This window comes from Asparagus officinalis, chromosome 3 (genome assembly GCF_001876935.1).
Source record: "Asparagus officinalis chromosome 3, Aspof.V1, whole genome shotgun sequence".
Taxonomy (NCBI): Eukaryota; Viridiplantae; Streptophyta; class Magnoliopsida; order Asparagales; family Asparagaceae; genus Asparagus; species Asparagus officinalis.
This window is the reverse complement of record NC_033796.1, coordinates 102404410-102422195: the sequence shown is the minus strand read 5'-3', so window position 1 is coordinate 102422195 and position 17786 is coordinate 102404410. Positions and strand designations below refer to the sequence as shown.

Genomic DNA, 17786 nt, shown 5'->3' with positions numbered 1-17786 from the left:
ACTTTTGGATATGATCTACTACCGATTTTTTTAAGTTGGTCCCTAGAGTCACACCAAGCGCGTACTTAAATCCTATGAAACACAATTTATAGAATGATGTGTATGATTGATACGCATATATGATTTTTTTACCGGATACACATAAACGGTTATGTATATCGGTAAAATCGGAATGCTATGTGCTTAGGAAATGAATTCTAGTATTTTTCCCATAAAGTTAACTTTTTGGTCATTTTGGTCAACAGTTGACTTTTGGTCAACTCTTGATTTATTTGGTCATATAGTGACTAATTAGTTAAAGATTGGAATAATACTATATACCGTATTTATGAAATACTGTATTAGTAATATTGATTTGGTATTTTTATTTATGAAATACACATACCATGTATAATGAGTCATGAGATGAGTCACTTAGTGGTATGGTTTGAGCACATGGTTTATTAGCACATGGTTTTGAAATGTAATGATTCATGAGATGATTCATTGCATGACTCACTAGATTAATCATTAATATTTAATGATTCATTGCATGACTCATAGGATGAGTCATTCATGTCATGAACACATTTCACTCTATAAATATGAGCTCTCTCTCTTCATGAAAGGCTAATGAAAAATTAAATTTCCATAAGAGAATGAAAGAGAGCTATACATCTTACTAAACTTTAGTAATCTTTGAGTAAGAGGAAGTAGTAGGATTTTAAGAACCCGGGGTGGATATCTTGCCTCGCGTCTCAAGCAGCATCCAAAAGCTTTTAGGTTTACTTGAAGAGTTGGAGATCCACTACGAGGAGCTTTCTACATCAAAGAGAGCAAGCTAAAGGTTATTCGATTCATTATCGAATCACGCTACAAAAGTATGACTTTCAAACTTGTATGCTCACTTAATAATAAGGATCATGTTAGATTTAATTAGACAATCCATATGAATATTTCATGCTAGGATCATGTTAGATTTAATTAGACAATCCATATGAATATTTCATGCTCTCTACATGCTTAGTATTTTTTGTACATACATGTCTTCCGCTGTGTATTAGTATTTTTTGTACATACATGTCTTCCGCTGTGTATTATGCATGTAGACATAGCACGATTTCCTTCATTGGCAACATGCCTACGTCCTCAGGAGCCACACCATACAATCTCTTTATTAATTGAAGAAGAATTACAAGCTCTCAAACTAGAGTTTAATCTCTCTGAGATTCTCTCTCTTCTTGCAGTCAAAAAACTCTCTTTTTCGTGTTGTTACAACCCTAAAAACGTTTAAGGTATATATAGAGTCCTGGATAAAACATAATCCAAAACAGTTTAGGAAACTGTTTGACTGCGTCGCGGTCGACCGCGCAAGTCTCGTGGTCGACCGCGACGGTCGACCGTGCCAAACGACAGAAACTCCCAGATTTCCAGAGAGTTGAGCGGTCGACTGCCGTGGTCGACCGAACCAAAAACCCGAGACCAAAATTCCTACAGGGTTGGCGCGGGCGACCGCCGTGGTCGACCGCCTTCAGCTTCAACTCCTCCCAACTCTTGTGCATGTTCGCGGTCGACCGCGGCGACCGCGGTCGACCGTGGATCTGTCTGCTTGTTTTCTCGTTGTTTTGATTCTAGCTCTTGTCTCGGGTCTACACCTTAGGCTAACATTAATTTCTTATGTTTCGTACTTATTTATGTTTCTACTGTTTAAGAAAAATAGAAGTTACAGTATTTTTTAAAGATGTTTCCCATCAAAATCCATTGGATTGAAGACTAATAATTGTGGTTTTTTTTTTTTTGCATGGAAATTTGACGCAGAAGAAAAAGAGAATGAAGAAGACAATATGTGAATATGTTTTTCTTGTTCTTTGCCTTTGGGGTTTTTTTATTATTTTATTTTATTCTTGTAAGTTGTTGTTCCAAGAAACGCCCCTCATATTTAGCTTTTGTTTTTCAACTAAGGGTGTTTTAATCAATTCACATTTTAAATTCATTATGTTAGAGGATTTATTTGAAAATTGTAAAGATAATTTGGGTTTTATGTGATACCTCATAGTTGATGGGAGGGGTTAAGTCATATTTTGAAAATCTAGGGGCGGTTATCTACAATAACACCAAACTTGACGGGGTTTTTTGAGACAAAACCTATAGTTATAGGGGTTTTCTAAATTTAACCCTTAGAATAACTTAATAGATTTGGGCTTCTACGTCAAAAACTTGAAGATTTGATTGATCTAAATACAGAGTTAAACAAAGATTTGGGAGTCACGAAATGACATGGACTCTTAAGGGACTGTTTGGTTCCGATTTTTGGAAGGGGAAAGGAGGGGGAAAGCTGCCAAAAAACTGATATTTTTTATAGCTTTCCTCCTTTTTACCGATCTAAAAAACTGATCCAAACAGTCCCTAATTCTATAAAATTTCATCTTTCGCCATCCTTTATTTTAAACATTAACCAACGGGCCCTCCACATCATTTTGAGAAGAAAATTTACATCATTTTGAGAGGAAAATTTTTCACCTTCTCCAAAATACATTAATTCGGACTATGACAAAAGGGCTACAAGATGGAAATCCTCCATTTACTTTAAAAATAGGAGGGGGGGTACACTCAATCTCATTTGCCTAATAATATCTTACAAAAAAGCAAATGGAGACCAATCAAGCCAATTACAATGCGATACGTGTCCATCTTAGACATTGCTGTCGTCAGCTACAGCGCCATTAGCAACAGCTCCTGGCTTGTACGTGTGAAGCAAGAAGCTACACGCGCCAACGGCCTCTGCTACAGTGAGGAATATCCACTGTTGGCCGATTTTCTCGAGGGCTTTTGATTTGTCGAGCTTCTTCATCACCTCGCTTCCGGGGTTAGCCAACACAAGCTGATTATGGAAAATCAAATTAGGTAATTAGACGGTAAGTACAAATTAAGCCTCAGCAAATATTTGGATACAGTCATATTTATAAGGATTTGGATCATCTCCGTTACAAAAAAAAATAGTGGAGAGATCACTATTTTTATTCCCAATCGTTGATTACTTAGTAGGCGGTCATGATACAATCTTCACAACCACCAACTAAATAATTAATGCTTGTGATTATGTAGTGATCCCTCCACTACTTTTTAGGTAGTGAAGAGGATCCGAATCCTATTTATAAGGGTTAATTATAAAGCTGCTATCCTATCTGAAATCAAAGTTGGGTTAGATCTTTGTGTGTGCATGGTAAAATATCCATATTAAGTGGTCTCTCTGTAACAAATTGACATCGCGTGACACCCATACAACGATCAATGAAGGAATCTTTAGCGCCAATGAAAAATCTAGAGTGTGGCTAGCTCACCATAATACAAGGGGGTGCATCAGCCATTTAATGAACAATGGATGATAGTTTTTTGAATGTAGGTGGATGGATGTTTACGATTTTCTACTGTTAAATAAGGGGAGGATCCAAGTTTTTTTTTTTTTTAAATACCTGGAGGCCCCTTCTCTCAACACTCTTCTTCAATTCCTCAAGCATGCTAATGCCACTTGTGTCAATGCTAGATACAGCTGCAACATAAAAGAGAAGGGTGAAGTTTAGTAAATCCTATACACCCTCACATGTGATCGACACACCAACAGTTTCCACACGTGCGAAATCCTTGCTTACCGCCCATGTCTAAGATCACGTACAGTAAGCTACTTGTGTCTCCCTTAGCTCTCAGCCTACCTTCCTCATCGTCGATCCACCGGGATATCCTGAGCATAAACATGATATATATTAGCATTCAATAACAAAACAACATGCACAAACATGCACGGTACATGTTCGATTCTGTAGCGCACCTCTCTCTCAAGTAGCTAGCATTGGTGAAATATATCGGAGCATCAATTTGTAGTATGAGCACTCCGGGTACACTCTGTGCTGCTGGGTACTGATCAACCCTCCGATATATTGCAGAGTTCGGTATGTTCCCTAGAACAGAAGTCCTAGGCCTCGCGACGAACAACAAGACTCTAAATAGCGAGATCACGACCTAGAAATTAAGATGAATTTTTAAAACAATTAGCAAAATGTTAAAGATAATTCAAAAGAAGGGTTATACTGCATGTAGTATATCTCTGCTCTGAACTTACTACACTAGCTAGTTTTGTTGTTGCAGATAGACCCCCCTGTGTGAATTTTTTTTTAACTATTTCACCCTTAGAGAAAGAGCTAATTAATTTCACTCAGAGGTCTGTTTGCAACAATAAAACTAGATGCGTGTAAGTTCAGATTAAACAGCAATACTGTAAGGGTTCTACCCACAGTTAACCCCCCAAAAAAGAAAGTGCCTTGAAACGCAAAATTACCGCAAGGACTAGGCCAATCTCAACACTTCCAAAGACAACACCAACGTAGGCACCAATGCACACGCAAAAATCGATTTTGTCAACATGCCATAAACGTATTGCGGCCTCATAGTCGATAAGACTGAGCATCGCAGAGATGATGATGGAGGCAAGAACGACGAGAGGAGTATAGTGAAAGAGAGGAGTCAAGAACAGTAATGTGATCATCATTGCTGTCGCCAATACTACATTCGACATTGCAGTCTTGCATCCTGCGTTGTAGTTCACTGCGGTTCTTGAGAACGGACCTGATCAGGATCAAAATTTTCAGTAAGTATGAGCTAGAATAACTAGAGCCTTTAAGATTTGAAAAAATTGATAAGGACAACATAAGATGCATGGTTAAATTAAATATGTTGACATCATCCGAGACTTTCAACTTATATACTTTAGAATTAAATTTGCATCTATAGTATCTGCATCTTGAATAGTATCAACAGTTGCCTAACTCACAACTCAGAATTAAATACACCATAGATTTCGTTACAATACTTATAAAATTGAGAAGGAAATATACCAGTAGTCAAGTAGCATGATGTTATTGATCCAGCCATGTTCATCATCCCGAATGCGATCATCTCTTTGTTGCCATCAATGTGATAGTTCTTGAACATGGCGAAGCTCCTTCCCACTGCAATTCCTTCCTGCAAGCAGCCCAAATGAACAACAAATTTGATCGTAAGAAGTCCCCTCGGAGTATTACTAATTAGATCAATCTTTTAAGTAAAAAAAATAAAATTCAAATTTATAAGAGCACATACAGCAAGAGCAATTATGCCGGTAATGATGCCGGTTTTCATAGCAAGCATCATGTACGGAGGAGACAGTATCAAACTTGTTAGTGATGGTGGATTAAGCCCTTTCTTTAGGTACCCTATCTGCAACAGAAAAAATATATGATATATGATTTTATTTAACGATAAAAGCCCAGAACATGGTTAATGGGCCAGCCCAGTCTTCTCACGGCGTGGCCCATTGCAATGTAGGGTCGTAAACAAAAAAAATTTACCGACGACTGAAATTTGTGGAGTTTTATTTTGAGAACTAACCACTTCGATACCGTGATTTTGGGCGTGGGTGAGATAAACTAAAATGCTTCCGAGGATCACCGCCGTCAACGGAGCTGCCACGGACACCCAGAAGTATTTGGGCCTCCTCTTGCTCTGTGACATTCAAACGCAGTAAGAATAATGGTGAGCAATTATCTACCGATAACCAGTCTACTGTACTGTATTAATGATGCATAAAAATATATATTTTGGTACACCACACGTCCTAATATGCCGGCCTTTTAGAGATTCGAAAAGGATGCAAGAGACTGGGTCAACTAAGCCCGTGGGATTCTAACGGGCCCACGATAAAGCTGATGATTTTACCCTTTGGGTCTCTTGTCCATTTTTAGAGGCTAGTGGTTGGTTGGGCATCCCAAAATGTCACGGGCCCTTAATCTAAGACGTGACTATTGGGCCCCGACTGCATACACGAACTGAGAAACGAGGCCTATAAAAGAACGAGCAGACCACCCAAAATCTAAATGGGTGCACGTGGTTAGCGTTGTTTGTGCCGAACCATGGCCCGCATAAAACTGGCATTTTTTTTAGTCCAATCAAGAGATAAGACATGATCCAAACACGCCACAAGTTGCCCATATGAAAAAAGCAGGAAAAAGCAAAGTGCATTTTGGTACCATATCATTACTAAGTATTTTAAGAAATATTATAAGAGATGACTCGTTTTATTAATTGAATTTAAAAAAATGGACTAGTTATAAGACATATTTTGTTAGTGACATCGATGTATTTAGATCTCATGACGGTTCATTTTGCTAAATAAAGATAGCAACATTTATCAAGTATTATATCTTGGGTGAAAATCCTTAAGACTTTCCTAATATAATATTGCTTCCCCACAAGCATGAAAGTTCTATTTTTTTTTAAAAAAAAAATCAATTAGATATTCCATCCTTATATGCTCAAAACTTGTGAGAAGCTTACTTGTCAATACTAATCATCTTTTCAAAGTTTAAGACATCACTAAATATAGGAGGAAAAACTATTCATTAGATTAAGAAATGAGCAACATTTGGATAATGAATAAGATCCATGGACAACAATAAAAGTTCAGCTCAAAAAGAAGATTGTCTGAATTTTTTTTCTCATTAATTTGATTCTAAGGTGTTCACACGATGCGCTAAACCCCTGTTGCTTTAAATGATATATAAAATCAAGCATGGATAAATGTTGTCATCTAGCATCTTTTTGTGGCCATGGACCCCCCCAAATTCAATAGTAATAGAGTACATAAATGGTATATCAAAAATATAAGACGTAGATGTTAAGTTGTGGGTAGCATTAGTTTATAAGGAATTTTTGTATGGTGCACATATCTAAAGATTGAAGATCTTGGAAAATGACTTTTTTTTCCTTTTTTTTAAAAAAAAAAATTAGATATGGTTATTTCAACAAGGAAAGGGAACATTACTTACAATGTAGCGGGTGCTAAGGAGGAATAAAAGGAAGCAAAATCCAAGCACCACACTCTCCCATCTCCACTGCAATAATGAGAATCAAACAAAATGGTGAATAAAATATAAAATAATCAATAAAGTAAGCATAATGGGTTAGCACCATAAATAAATGATGGGTTACAACTTATAGGGAAAAAGAAATTCCAAATGAACCCGTTTGGCTCTTAACTAAAGTCCAAGGTGAAGTTGGCTCTATCTCCAATCAAAAGTAATTTGGGGGCATAAAAGCTATATATATACTAATTACCAGCGGATTTATGCAAAGCAATTGTGATCACATAATTCCACATGTTACATCATTTGCTTGGCATGTTCACTATCTTAAAGATTACTCTTGCAAAATTTGCTAAATACGAGTTTTAGGGGGCGAAAATGTGAATACACCAACTAATAGGAGCCAGTTAGATTTTGATACGTTTGCCTTTGGTGTCTTAATATGTAAGGTCGATAAATGTATAATTTAACAAGAATAAAATCCCATGTGAGTCATGGATGTGAATTTATGTTCTCAAAAGGGGCTTTTTTTAAATAAAATAAAATAAAAATAAAAGTGAAAGCTAGATTCTTGCAAATCCAGACTCGGTTTGACAACCTAGGCAAAAATAGGCCTGCTTTGTTTTGTTTCTTACCCATGTGAGGATTGGTCCTAGGTAGAAGTGGGATCAATTCTAGCTTGGTTAAGAGGCTAAAAATTTACTAAAATAAGTTAGGCTTATTCCGGTCTCACTTTTACCAAACATACCAAACATAAGAAAGTATTCAAACTAGACCAGGTTTAAACCCGGTCTGGTTTTAGTGGTTTACCAAACATGCCCTTATATTCCACTTAAATGGCTAGAATAATGTTTTATTGAATAATACTGGCTCGACACAGATCTATGAAAAAAAATATGGTTAAGTTTGTGACCACGAAAAAATTAGGAAGAAGATTCTTTATTTTCTCTCCTTTTTATTTATTTATTTGTTCTTCATGCCACATCCTCAAGGTCTGCAAACCCTGAATCCTCATGATGTTTATGGCCTGTGCAAAACAGCCTGTAATACTTTGGACTTGAAAGTTATTAAATTCCAAATCGAGGGTTTTCATTAATTATGCCACCGCTAATATTAAAAATTAAGAACGGGTGAATTTAATTTGAACCTGATGAGTTTGAGCGAAGACAGACTCCATGACGGACACAAGATCAGTTGCTGTGGTGAAATGTTGGAGGCCAAGAATTCCTTTGAGTTGTTGAAGACAAACCACTGTGGCCGCTCCTCCCATAAATCCCACTATTGTTGCGTGTGACAGGAAGTCCACTATGAATCCCAATCTGCAATCATTATCGACAAACAGTTGAGAAGAAAAATGTTTAAAAAATAATAATCTAAAAGGATTAATTGCACATGCAACCCCTAGCTAAATGTAGGATACATTCGATTGTATATATATATTTAAACTATTTTATTAGCAATTATACTTTTTTGACTACATATCTTTGGTAGTATTATTAACTCTATTTTGTTGTTAATATTACGAGGAAACGAGAACACAAATAATATGATTTTTACCTTAAATTAACTATATATTTGTGCTTTACGAGGGCCAACTTCGCAAATGTTTATTAATAAATACAAACAGCTTTAGTTATGAAGTACTGTATATGTGATGAAACCTAACACTAACATTATTAGGGACCCAACATGACGTTATCGATCATGTTGATCATACTTCCCTCGGAAACTGGAAACAGCAACTATATTATTATTATTTTTGAAGTAAAAAACAAGGGATATACCCTGTTCATTAAAATAAAACTAAGTATCTTTACAAAAGAAGGATACGAACTGTATCCAAAGAAGAAAGAACAGCAACTATATTATTTGAGTCCACATCTAACATCCCACAAATTATTAATTTTTGTAAGAATTCAACACAAAAAGTTGAGTCTATTTTCGTTATCACATAATTTGGTAGGGAACATCCTCCATTCATGTACTTTAATTTGGTCAAATCAAATTAATTAATACATCAAGTACATAGCCCTTGAAAACAAAGGGGATAATGATAAGCATGCTAATATTTTCGTACTATAAATAACTTCCAAAAATGTTGACGCACAGAATGTGCTCGTGACAAAAGTACACATGCTTCTAATCTAGTTATATATGCTTTCAAAACAGTATATATGAAATTAACAGTATAATTAGCATTATTTTAACAAAAGTAGATAAATCCTGTAAATTCTATATTTTATATGGGAGTTAATTGAAGATACAGTATACCCTCTTACTATAGAGGGTTTACCAACGTGTCCATAATTTCTTATTATCACTTAATTTGATTCTCTAACGTTAAATGAAGTTCTCTCTCTCTGCTTTCTGTGCCTATAATATGAGGATGCATGTATAATATGTACAAGAGAATAAATACTTCATCTACATGGAAATTAGAATTAAGAGATTATTTTGCAACATATTGACGTCATGTAATTAATTTATACTCGAAAAAAATAACTAACTATATTTCAACAATATCTAATAACCAATGTAAAAGATAAATAGCAATCAAAGACATCATTTTCATCGCTACAATCTCTAAAACTTCAACTAAAACAAAATTTTTAAAAAAAAAATAAGTAAGTAAAAGGTACCGTAATACACCCAAAGCAAACTGAAAAACTCCGGCGAAGAAAGTGGCGGTAAAAGCCAGGTGTAAGTAAACCATTGGCTCTTGCAACACCGAGACCTCTTTTCCGAGCATCGACGCCAATAGAAGCGACGGAACAGCCACCGTGCCCACCGCTAGGTCCTTCGAGCTCCCCATCATAGCGTACACCAGCGGCGGCACAAAGCTTGAATCTGCATTCAACATGTCAAGTCCACGTTAGTCATATCGTCCCTGCAGTACAACTTATACCACACGATTTTCGGCCCCATTTCTTGGAATTCTTTTTTCGTTTTCCGCAATTAACAACTGAAAGTGAGGCACGTCGTATTTTTTTATCCTAACATGACCTTCCCAAAAAAATACAAAATGGTTAGATACATTTATCTTGACTAATGGATGAGTCCTAATATTACTAATTTCTCTCTTAACAACTCACTCAAACAAAATTAGCAGTTATCAATTCATAATCATTTTCCTTAATAATATTAAAACCCAACTTTTCGAGTCAGTTACTTCCTACTATACCCAGCAATTAATATAGGATTTGCATCCTCTCCACTACAAAAAAGTAGTGGAGAGACCACTATTTTTAATCTCAATCGTTGATTACTTAGTAGACGGTTATGATACAATCTAAATCTAACACCCACCATATCCCCGTGTATTGCGTTCATTCCTAATTTGCACTCAAAGAAAAAATCACAATCACTAACTAGATAATCAATGGTTGTGATTATGTAGTGGTCCCTCCACTATCTTTTAGATAGCGAAGAGGATCTGAATCCATTAATATATCCTTAAACGAGAACTTACACAGGCCAAGAATAGGAGGCAGATTAGCAAGCTTAGCATAGCTAATGCCCTGCGGGATCGCCAAACTAGCTATCGTGATCCCGGCGACCAGATCGGACTTGAACAGGCTGAAAGTATAAGATGGGGCCCATTGGAGTATAGGTAGGATGTACTGCAGGAACAATATAAACCTCCTCGACGCACTCTCTCCCTTGAACTGCCTCAGTGGGTCATCAGGGAAGAAGGTCTCCTTCAAGTTGGCGCGAAAGGTCTCGAGGAAAGGGCGGGAAGGAGGGATGCGGTAGCCCGGTGGGCGGATTCGAGGCCGCTGCCACAGGGTATAAAATGTCTTTGTTGCCCATCGAACTTAGATATCAGGTATTATATATATATATATTATATCAGAACAGATTATCACAAGACTCAAGTAGTGAGAGAGAGAATTAAAGAAGATGGTTAATGTGAGCAGAGAGCGAGGGGATGGGAGTTTGAGATGAGAGGAGGGAAACGAGAAGCTACTTATATAGGAGGATATCCGTGTTAAATTGTTCCTCAGGAGGTCTGTAACGTATCCGGTTTCTCCGGCAGCGGTAGTGCTGTGTAGGTCCCGGAGCCTTTAGGTGGCAGTGTTATACGGTACTAGAAGCTTCGCCTGGTTAGCCCTTGGTACAGTGTGGTGGGCGGTAGACACGGCGATCTCTCATTTTGGTACAAATCTAATGGTATCTCAATATTCCTAATCGTAATTAATTAGGGTGTAACTTCATGCAACCATAGGTCGGGTTTTTTTCCCCCTCTTTCTCTTTCTTTTTTGGCAGGTATGAAGATGTGTACTTATAGTGACAATTGTGCTATTTCAATACTATAATTTCAGAAATTGCAATTACAATTGCAATTACAACTATTCTTTGTGAGGTGTCAATTTCTTTTTACAAATGTACCCATTTATTAGATGGGGTTAATTGAGAAGAGACTCTCTGTAGTATATATCACCCGATTGCAAAGAGACTCATTCTAGTTATATTTGTTGTGAATAGACTGTTGGATAGCAGGTTCCTAATATGTTTCCTAATTTGTTTTGGTAACAGGTTATTGGGATTCCTAATCTGTTTTGGTAATATGATTCCAAATCTGTTTTGGTAACAGGTTATTAGGATTCCTAATCTGTTTTGTTTTTTATTTTAGAATTCCTAGTATGTTTATGATTTTAAGATTTCTATATATATAGAACAATTGGAAGAGAGAATTGAGAAGAAAATTGGGGATATTTGGAGCACAGAAAAGATGTATTTTCTGAGCTATTGGTTAGGGTTTTGTTTGGAGAGAATTAGAGATTTGTTGGTGAGATTAATTGGTAAGTTTGAGTGATTTGTAATCTTAGTTTGTACTCTTGTTCTCTATTAGTAAAAAATCATACCCCCTTCTTGCCCCGTGGACGTAGGCAACTTGCCGAACCACGTTAAAATTGGTTGTTTGTGTTTGTGGCATTGATTTGGTTCATTTGGCCTTCTCTCGACGTTCGTTTGATTTGATTTCTCGTAGCACTTTGGTTTGGTTATTTGGCTTCTGCAGCACACAACAAGTGGTATCAGAGCTCGGGCTACGTTTGGGCTATTTGGAGGAGTAGGTCGTTTTGGAGGCTCGCCTAGGGCTTCGTTTGGTGATAAAGGTGGGATTTTTTTTTGGTAAAGACTCTATTTTTTTAGTTTTAGATCTATTCTTTATTTGTTCTGCATTTTGTTTTGGTGCTTTGAGAAAGATGGTCGGGAAAGAATGAGTTGTGGAGGGTACTTCCGGTATGAAGACCGTCCAAAGTTTGAATATCCACTCTATGAAGATAGATATGGAGAAGTTTAATGGCACAAATAATTTTGGTCTTTGGAGATGTGAAGTCTTGGATGTACTCAATGCGCAAAATTTAGAAGATACTTTGGAGTTGGACGGGAAACCGGACGACATTGAGGAGAAGGTTTGTAAAAAGATGAATAGAATGACGTGTGGTGTGATTAGATCTTATTTGACTCAAGATTTAAAATATGATGTGATCAATGTGACTTTGGCTAAGAAGATTTGGGAGATCCTAGAGGGCAAGTATTTGACCAATAGTGTAGAGAACCGCTTGCATTTGAAGAGGAGGCTTTATTGCTTCCGATTAAAGAAGGGGACCTCCATTGGTGATCACATGAACCACTACACGAAGTTTCTTGCGGATTTGACGAATGTAGATGTGATGGTTGAAGATAAGGATAAGGCATTGTTGTTGTTGAGTTCCTTGTCTGACGAGGAATATGGGACCTTCGTTCTTACTCTTATTAATGGAAAGACATCTCTTTCTTATAGTGAGGTCATCATTGCACTTGTGAATTATCAGCTTCGAAAGAAGGATAAGGAGATTTCAGTTGAGCCATTAGCGGGGGCATTGGTCATAAGAGCAAAGAGTCCAAACCGTAGTAGGAGATCGCAGTCTAGAGGGGCACATCTTGGAGTTCGTAGGAATCAGTGTGCCTTTTGTAAGATGATGGATATTAGAAAGCCGAATGCCCAAAGTTGGTTGATCGAGCCGGGAAGAATAAGGGGAAAGTTATTCAAGCTTCAAAGGTGAATGTTGTCAAGGCTAGTGGCAATAATTCAGATTCGAATTCTTCGGGCTACTCATTATCTGCACTTCTGTCAGTTTGTGTTACCGACTCTACAGAATGGATGTTGGATTCGGATGCTTCTTACCATATTTGACCTAGGAGGGATTGGTTCTCCAGCTTTCAGGAGTTGGAAAGAGGGGAGGTCATTCTCATGGGTAATGATCATGAATGTCCTATTGGTGGTATCGGTACCGTTCAGATTAGGATGAGTGACGTAGTGATTCGAGAGTTGGTTGGAGTGAGATTCGTTCCTCAGTTGAAGAAGAACATCATTTCACTTAGAGTTTTGGAGGTAGCAGTCTATAGGGTAACCTTGGTCGATTCACGTTTGAAGGTCACATTAGGATCCATGATTGTGATGAAGGGCGTCAGGAGGAATAATTTGTATTATTTGATTGAGAGCATGGTGTTTGATAGAGAGATGACGACTTCTTTAGATTTGGCTAGACTGTGGCATTTGTTAAGGCTGAGTTATTTGATTGGTTATGTCGTGCATGGTTTGTTGATGAGTGCTTTTGTTGGGTCCTTTTGTTTTGATGATGATTTACAAATAATTTACTTCTAATGTTATTTTTCTAATATTTATATTTTGTATTTATTCTAGGCAAACAATACGTTGAAGGATGGATGGAATCGAGCCTCAACGATCATATCCAATGGAGGTTGGTGGAATTATAGTATGAAGCCTATGCAATTAAAGTTGAAGATCCAAGTTCAAACTTCATCTGTAAGTTTACCAAGTCAAGCTCATTGAAGACCTTCATCAAGCTTGGGTAATTTAGTTTTGGTTTTATATTATGTGTGTTAGTACTTTAAGCTCAATTATATATATACATACATACACGTTTTGGTTTTTGTATATATATAGTTATATATATACATATATGTTTTGGGTTAGCTATATAGATATGAAACAATATATATCTTCATATATACTTTTATATGTTTCATATTCTATTGTATTTGGAAAAATATAGTGTTTTTGGTTCATATGGTTTATAGACTTAACAACTATAGTTTATACTTCTTATCAAGTTTATAAAATCATTTTACAAAGTTTTAAAACATGGTTTAGTCAAAATAACAAAAACAAGTATTTCATATTTTTATGTTTTGGTCTAGTTTTGAAAAATAAAGAGATTTCTCATTTGGGAGGTACTTATTAAAAACCAGTTTTTGTAGCATGTTTATTATCATGTATACAATTATTTTCCAAAGTTTTACATTTTTTGAAATTTATTTGATATTTTTAAACCCTGTTTTATGTTGACATGTACTGTTTAAAACAGGCTGTGTGCATGTCTTGAGTCGACTCATGAACAGTGTTGAGTCGACTCATAAACTGTTGTGTAGTTTACATTTTGTTTCTAATGAGTCGACTCATAACATCATGAGTTGACCCAGACAGGTTGAGTCGACTCATGCCTGTCATAAGTCGACTCATAAACTATGCTTGAAAGTGTGTTTTGTTTCTGATGAGTCAACCCATGACTTCATGAGTCGACCCATGCATGATGAGTCGACTCATGAATTTTATGAGTCAACCCATAAGCTGTTTTTAGCCTATAATGGCTAGGTTATGAGTCGACTCATGATTTTTATGAGTCGACCCATAAAGTGTCCGTTGCACAGTAATGGCTATTTTCCAGCTTTGTTTTCTTTTGGGATTTTAGTCTTTTTCTTTGGTTTCTTGGGGTACCTATATATACCCCATACCCTCTAACTTCTGAGGGTAACTAAGAAAATTATTTAAACAAGTTTAAGGGTGTTTGTTGTTTGTTTAAGAGAGTTTTTACAAGTTTAGTTTGTGAAGAGAATTTCACAAGAGCAAGTGGAGATCATCTATTTGGTGTTTGAGCATTCAACTCTTCTCCCTCTCTCTTGTTATCTATAGAGAAGTTTTCTAAACTCAATTTCTAGCATTGAATTTATATTTTTTTTATCATTTTATTAAGCTAGTGTTTATATTGAGTTTAGTTTGATTTATTAAATCTCTTTGTTGCACACACCTACTAGAGCTTATTATATTTGCATTCATAGTATATTAGGGTTGTGAGAGATTGTAACATTGAGTTTTGCTTAATTGAGTTCTCACCTTGTTTAGAAAACATTCATTTGATTTGTGAGCCTAATTATGAGTTGCACATTGTATTACACTTAGACATCGAGAGAAGTGGTTGGTGAGAGACGAGGTCGGTTTTAAGAGAAGTGGGGTCGGTAGTAAAGCCTAGTGAGAGGTGGTAATTCTGAACACTTGAGGAATGTGACACGGGCTAGGCCAACACTTAGAGGGTATGAAGTGTAATTGCAAGTGTGTAAGTTGTGAAGTTTTCAGTGAACTAGAAAACCGATTGTTGTATCATGAGGATTCACTTTGTATTATACTAGTACACCAAAAGGAGTGTGTGGTGAGAAACGGGGTCGTCCCAAGAGGAGTGGAATAGGTGGTAATCCCTAGAGAGAGGTTGTAATTCCTAACACTTGAGGGAGACACAGGCTAGAGCCCAACACTTGAGGTGGTAATTAGTGTGTTTACATTGTGAGTGATTGTGGACGTTGATCGGTGAGTATTGAAAACCGACATTGTGAGGTGTAAATATTTTTTGGGTAAGCGTGGAAAACCCGGTGTGATAGTGGAGATCTCCTCAAGGTGAGGAGCGGAGACTTAGGTCGTGGGGACCGAACTCCGTGATCATATCGTTTGTTTGCGTTTGTCATTGGCGTTCATTTATATTCGTGCTTATTGTTTATATCATCATTGTCAATTGCTCTTTGTTTATATTGCCCACTATCTTGTTTATCTTGTTTATGTGTATTTCACTCTTGTGTTAATTGTATATCCTTGCTCATATCTTGTTGAATATCATTCTTGCTAGGATATATTGTTAATTAGTTTTTAATTTAGCATAAATCGGATTAGATTAGTATAAACCCTATTCACCCCCCTCTAGGGTTCTTTCCTAGTGGCATTAGGGTACTTTCAGCTTTGACCTGTAGATTGAAATCCTTTGAGCATATTAGTATGAACAATAAGACCGAGATAGAGTTTGACACTTCTATCCATCGATCGAGGGGTCTTTTAGGTAGTGTTCAGTCAGGCATTTGGGGCCCTGATAAGAGTCGCCGTGCGAGCATATTTGATCACGAAATTATCAAAGGTGGGTTGAGAAGAAAATAACAAGAACACAAGAGTAATTCAGTATGGCGAAGAAAAATACCTTCTCTAGATTATGAGAATCAAATAACTTACAATCTCTCACAATCTCACTAGAATTGAAGAACAATCTCTCTCAATTGTCCTAGTACAATCTAACCTCTCTTGATTGTTTTAAAACCCTAAAACAATCCCTTTTATATGTGGAACAACATGGATGGTAAAGTGGTAAATAACCAAGCCTAAACCCCATAGGAAAACATGTAAACAGAAACCCAAACAAACCAGGAAACCATCAATGAGTCGACTCACGACTGAGATGAGTTGACTTGTCCGAAACTGGACAAAACACAAAACCAGCAATGAGTCGACTCATGACTGAGATAAGTCGACTCGTCAGAGACTGCTAACAAATGGCTGGGTTTCGTGAGTCGACTTATGACAGGCATGAGTCGACTCATAACTGTTATGAGTCGACTCACGGGCTAAAAACTGGATGCTTCGATTCTTCGATTCGTCATCTCGTTTCACACTCCAACCTGCGTTCCACTATACTGTTTTACACCTTTATTCTCAAGCTACCATGAGAATCAGCTATTCTCAAGTTGCCATGAGGATCACTAAGTTCCGAAGAGAAGATATATCCGTATCATGGGTCCCTCTTTTAGGAACTTGAAGTCCCGTTCAAGTTAAAACTTTAGTTGAGGAAACCCGCGAACTCCTCCTTCCTTATTGAACCACTTAGCCTTGCTAGGAACCTGACCTTAACGTCCAATGAGAAACGACTCCTTCGGTCCCCGCCTCGTCGTGGTCATCTTCCACTCCAAAATGCAATCTTCTTTCAGCGGCTCTTCTCTATCAAACCACAAGTCTTCAACATGCGGTAAGATCACCTTGTCGTCACCTTCATCATCCAGCAATGGAGGCTCAAACAACTTCAAATACTCAGCATTGATCACCGAATACATGCCTAAGTAAGGTGGCAAATCCAGCCTGAAAGCGTTATCACCAATCTGATCGAGAATCCGAAACGGACCATATCGTATAGGTTTCAACTTCTTCCCTTCTCCCTTTAGCCTCTCCTTACTCAATTTCAGCCATATCATGTCACCTATACCAAAGTTACAAGGAACTCGATGCTGATCATGTTTCACCTTGTACTTGGCTTGTGATTTCTTAAATTGTGCTTCAACCGTGGCATGAATATGTGCAATCTTCTCCAAAAATCGCTGAGCTCGTTGCCTTTCACTCCCTTCCTTGTCGTCTGCCATAGCTTCACTTGAAAACATGAGATCAAACGGGCTCGAAGGTAAAAACCCATAACAAGCCTCAAACGGTGATTTCCCCGAAGATCCATGAAAAGCCCGATTAAACATAAACTGAAGATATGGTAAACTCTCATCCCAAGTCTTGGGATGCCTGTAATTGTATCCTCTTAACATGTGCATCATAGTCTGATTAACCACTTATGTTTGTCTGTCTGTTTGTGGATGGAATGTCATGCTCTTCTTTAACCTAGTGTCCATCAAGCTCCACAAAGAATCCCAAAAATATCCGAGAAACTGGCTATCTCGATCGGAAATAATCGAATTTGGTAACCCAAAGTGCTTCCACACATGCTTAAAGAATAATTGTGCTGCACCCGCTCACGTCACGATCTTCTTATAAGGAAT

The 17786-nt window shown here is 37.2% G+C and overlaps 1 protein-coding gene across 1 annotated transcript; it reads right to left on the bottom strand.

The window, feature by feature from the left end:
- LOC109835504 (sulfate transporter 3.1-like) lies at window positions 2422-17564 on the bottom strand. Its single transcript, XM_020403478.1, has 13 exons — window positions 17240-17564; window positions 10342-10686; window positions 9512-9719; window positions 8020-8191; window positions 6837-6902; window positions 5401-5514; window positions 5113-5229; window positions 4869-4995; window positions 4313-4599; window positions 3806-3996; window positions 3630-3718; window positions 3453-3529; window positions 2422-2860 (listed from the first exon to the last, which is right to left on the bottom strand). The coding sequence occupies exons 1-13, from the start codon at window positions 17562-17564 to the stop codon at window positions 2672-2674; spliced, it is 2307 nt and encodes a 768-aa protein (XP_020259067.1). The 3' UTR covers window positions 2422-2671.

Bases quoted from the DNA above. Each gene is read 5' to 3' on its own strand.
- LOC109835504 (XM_020403478.1), bottom strand. From the start codon at position 17,564: ATGATGCACATGTTAAGAGGATACAATTACAGGCATCCCAAGACTTGG. The intron at 4,600-4,868 runs GTATATTTCCTT...GATCCTGATCAG, and splicing joins ATCATGCTACTTGACTACTG to GTCCGTTCTCAAGAACCGCA. The intron at 2,861-3,452 runs GTATTTAAAAAA...TTCCATAATCAG, and splicing joins TTGAGAGAAGGGGCCTCCAG to CTTGTGTTGGCTAACCCCGG.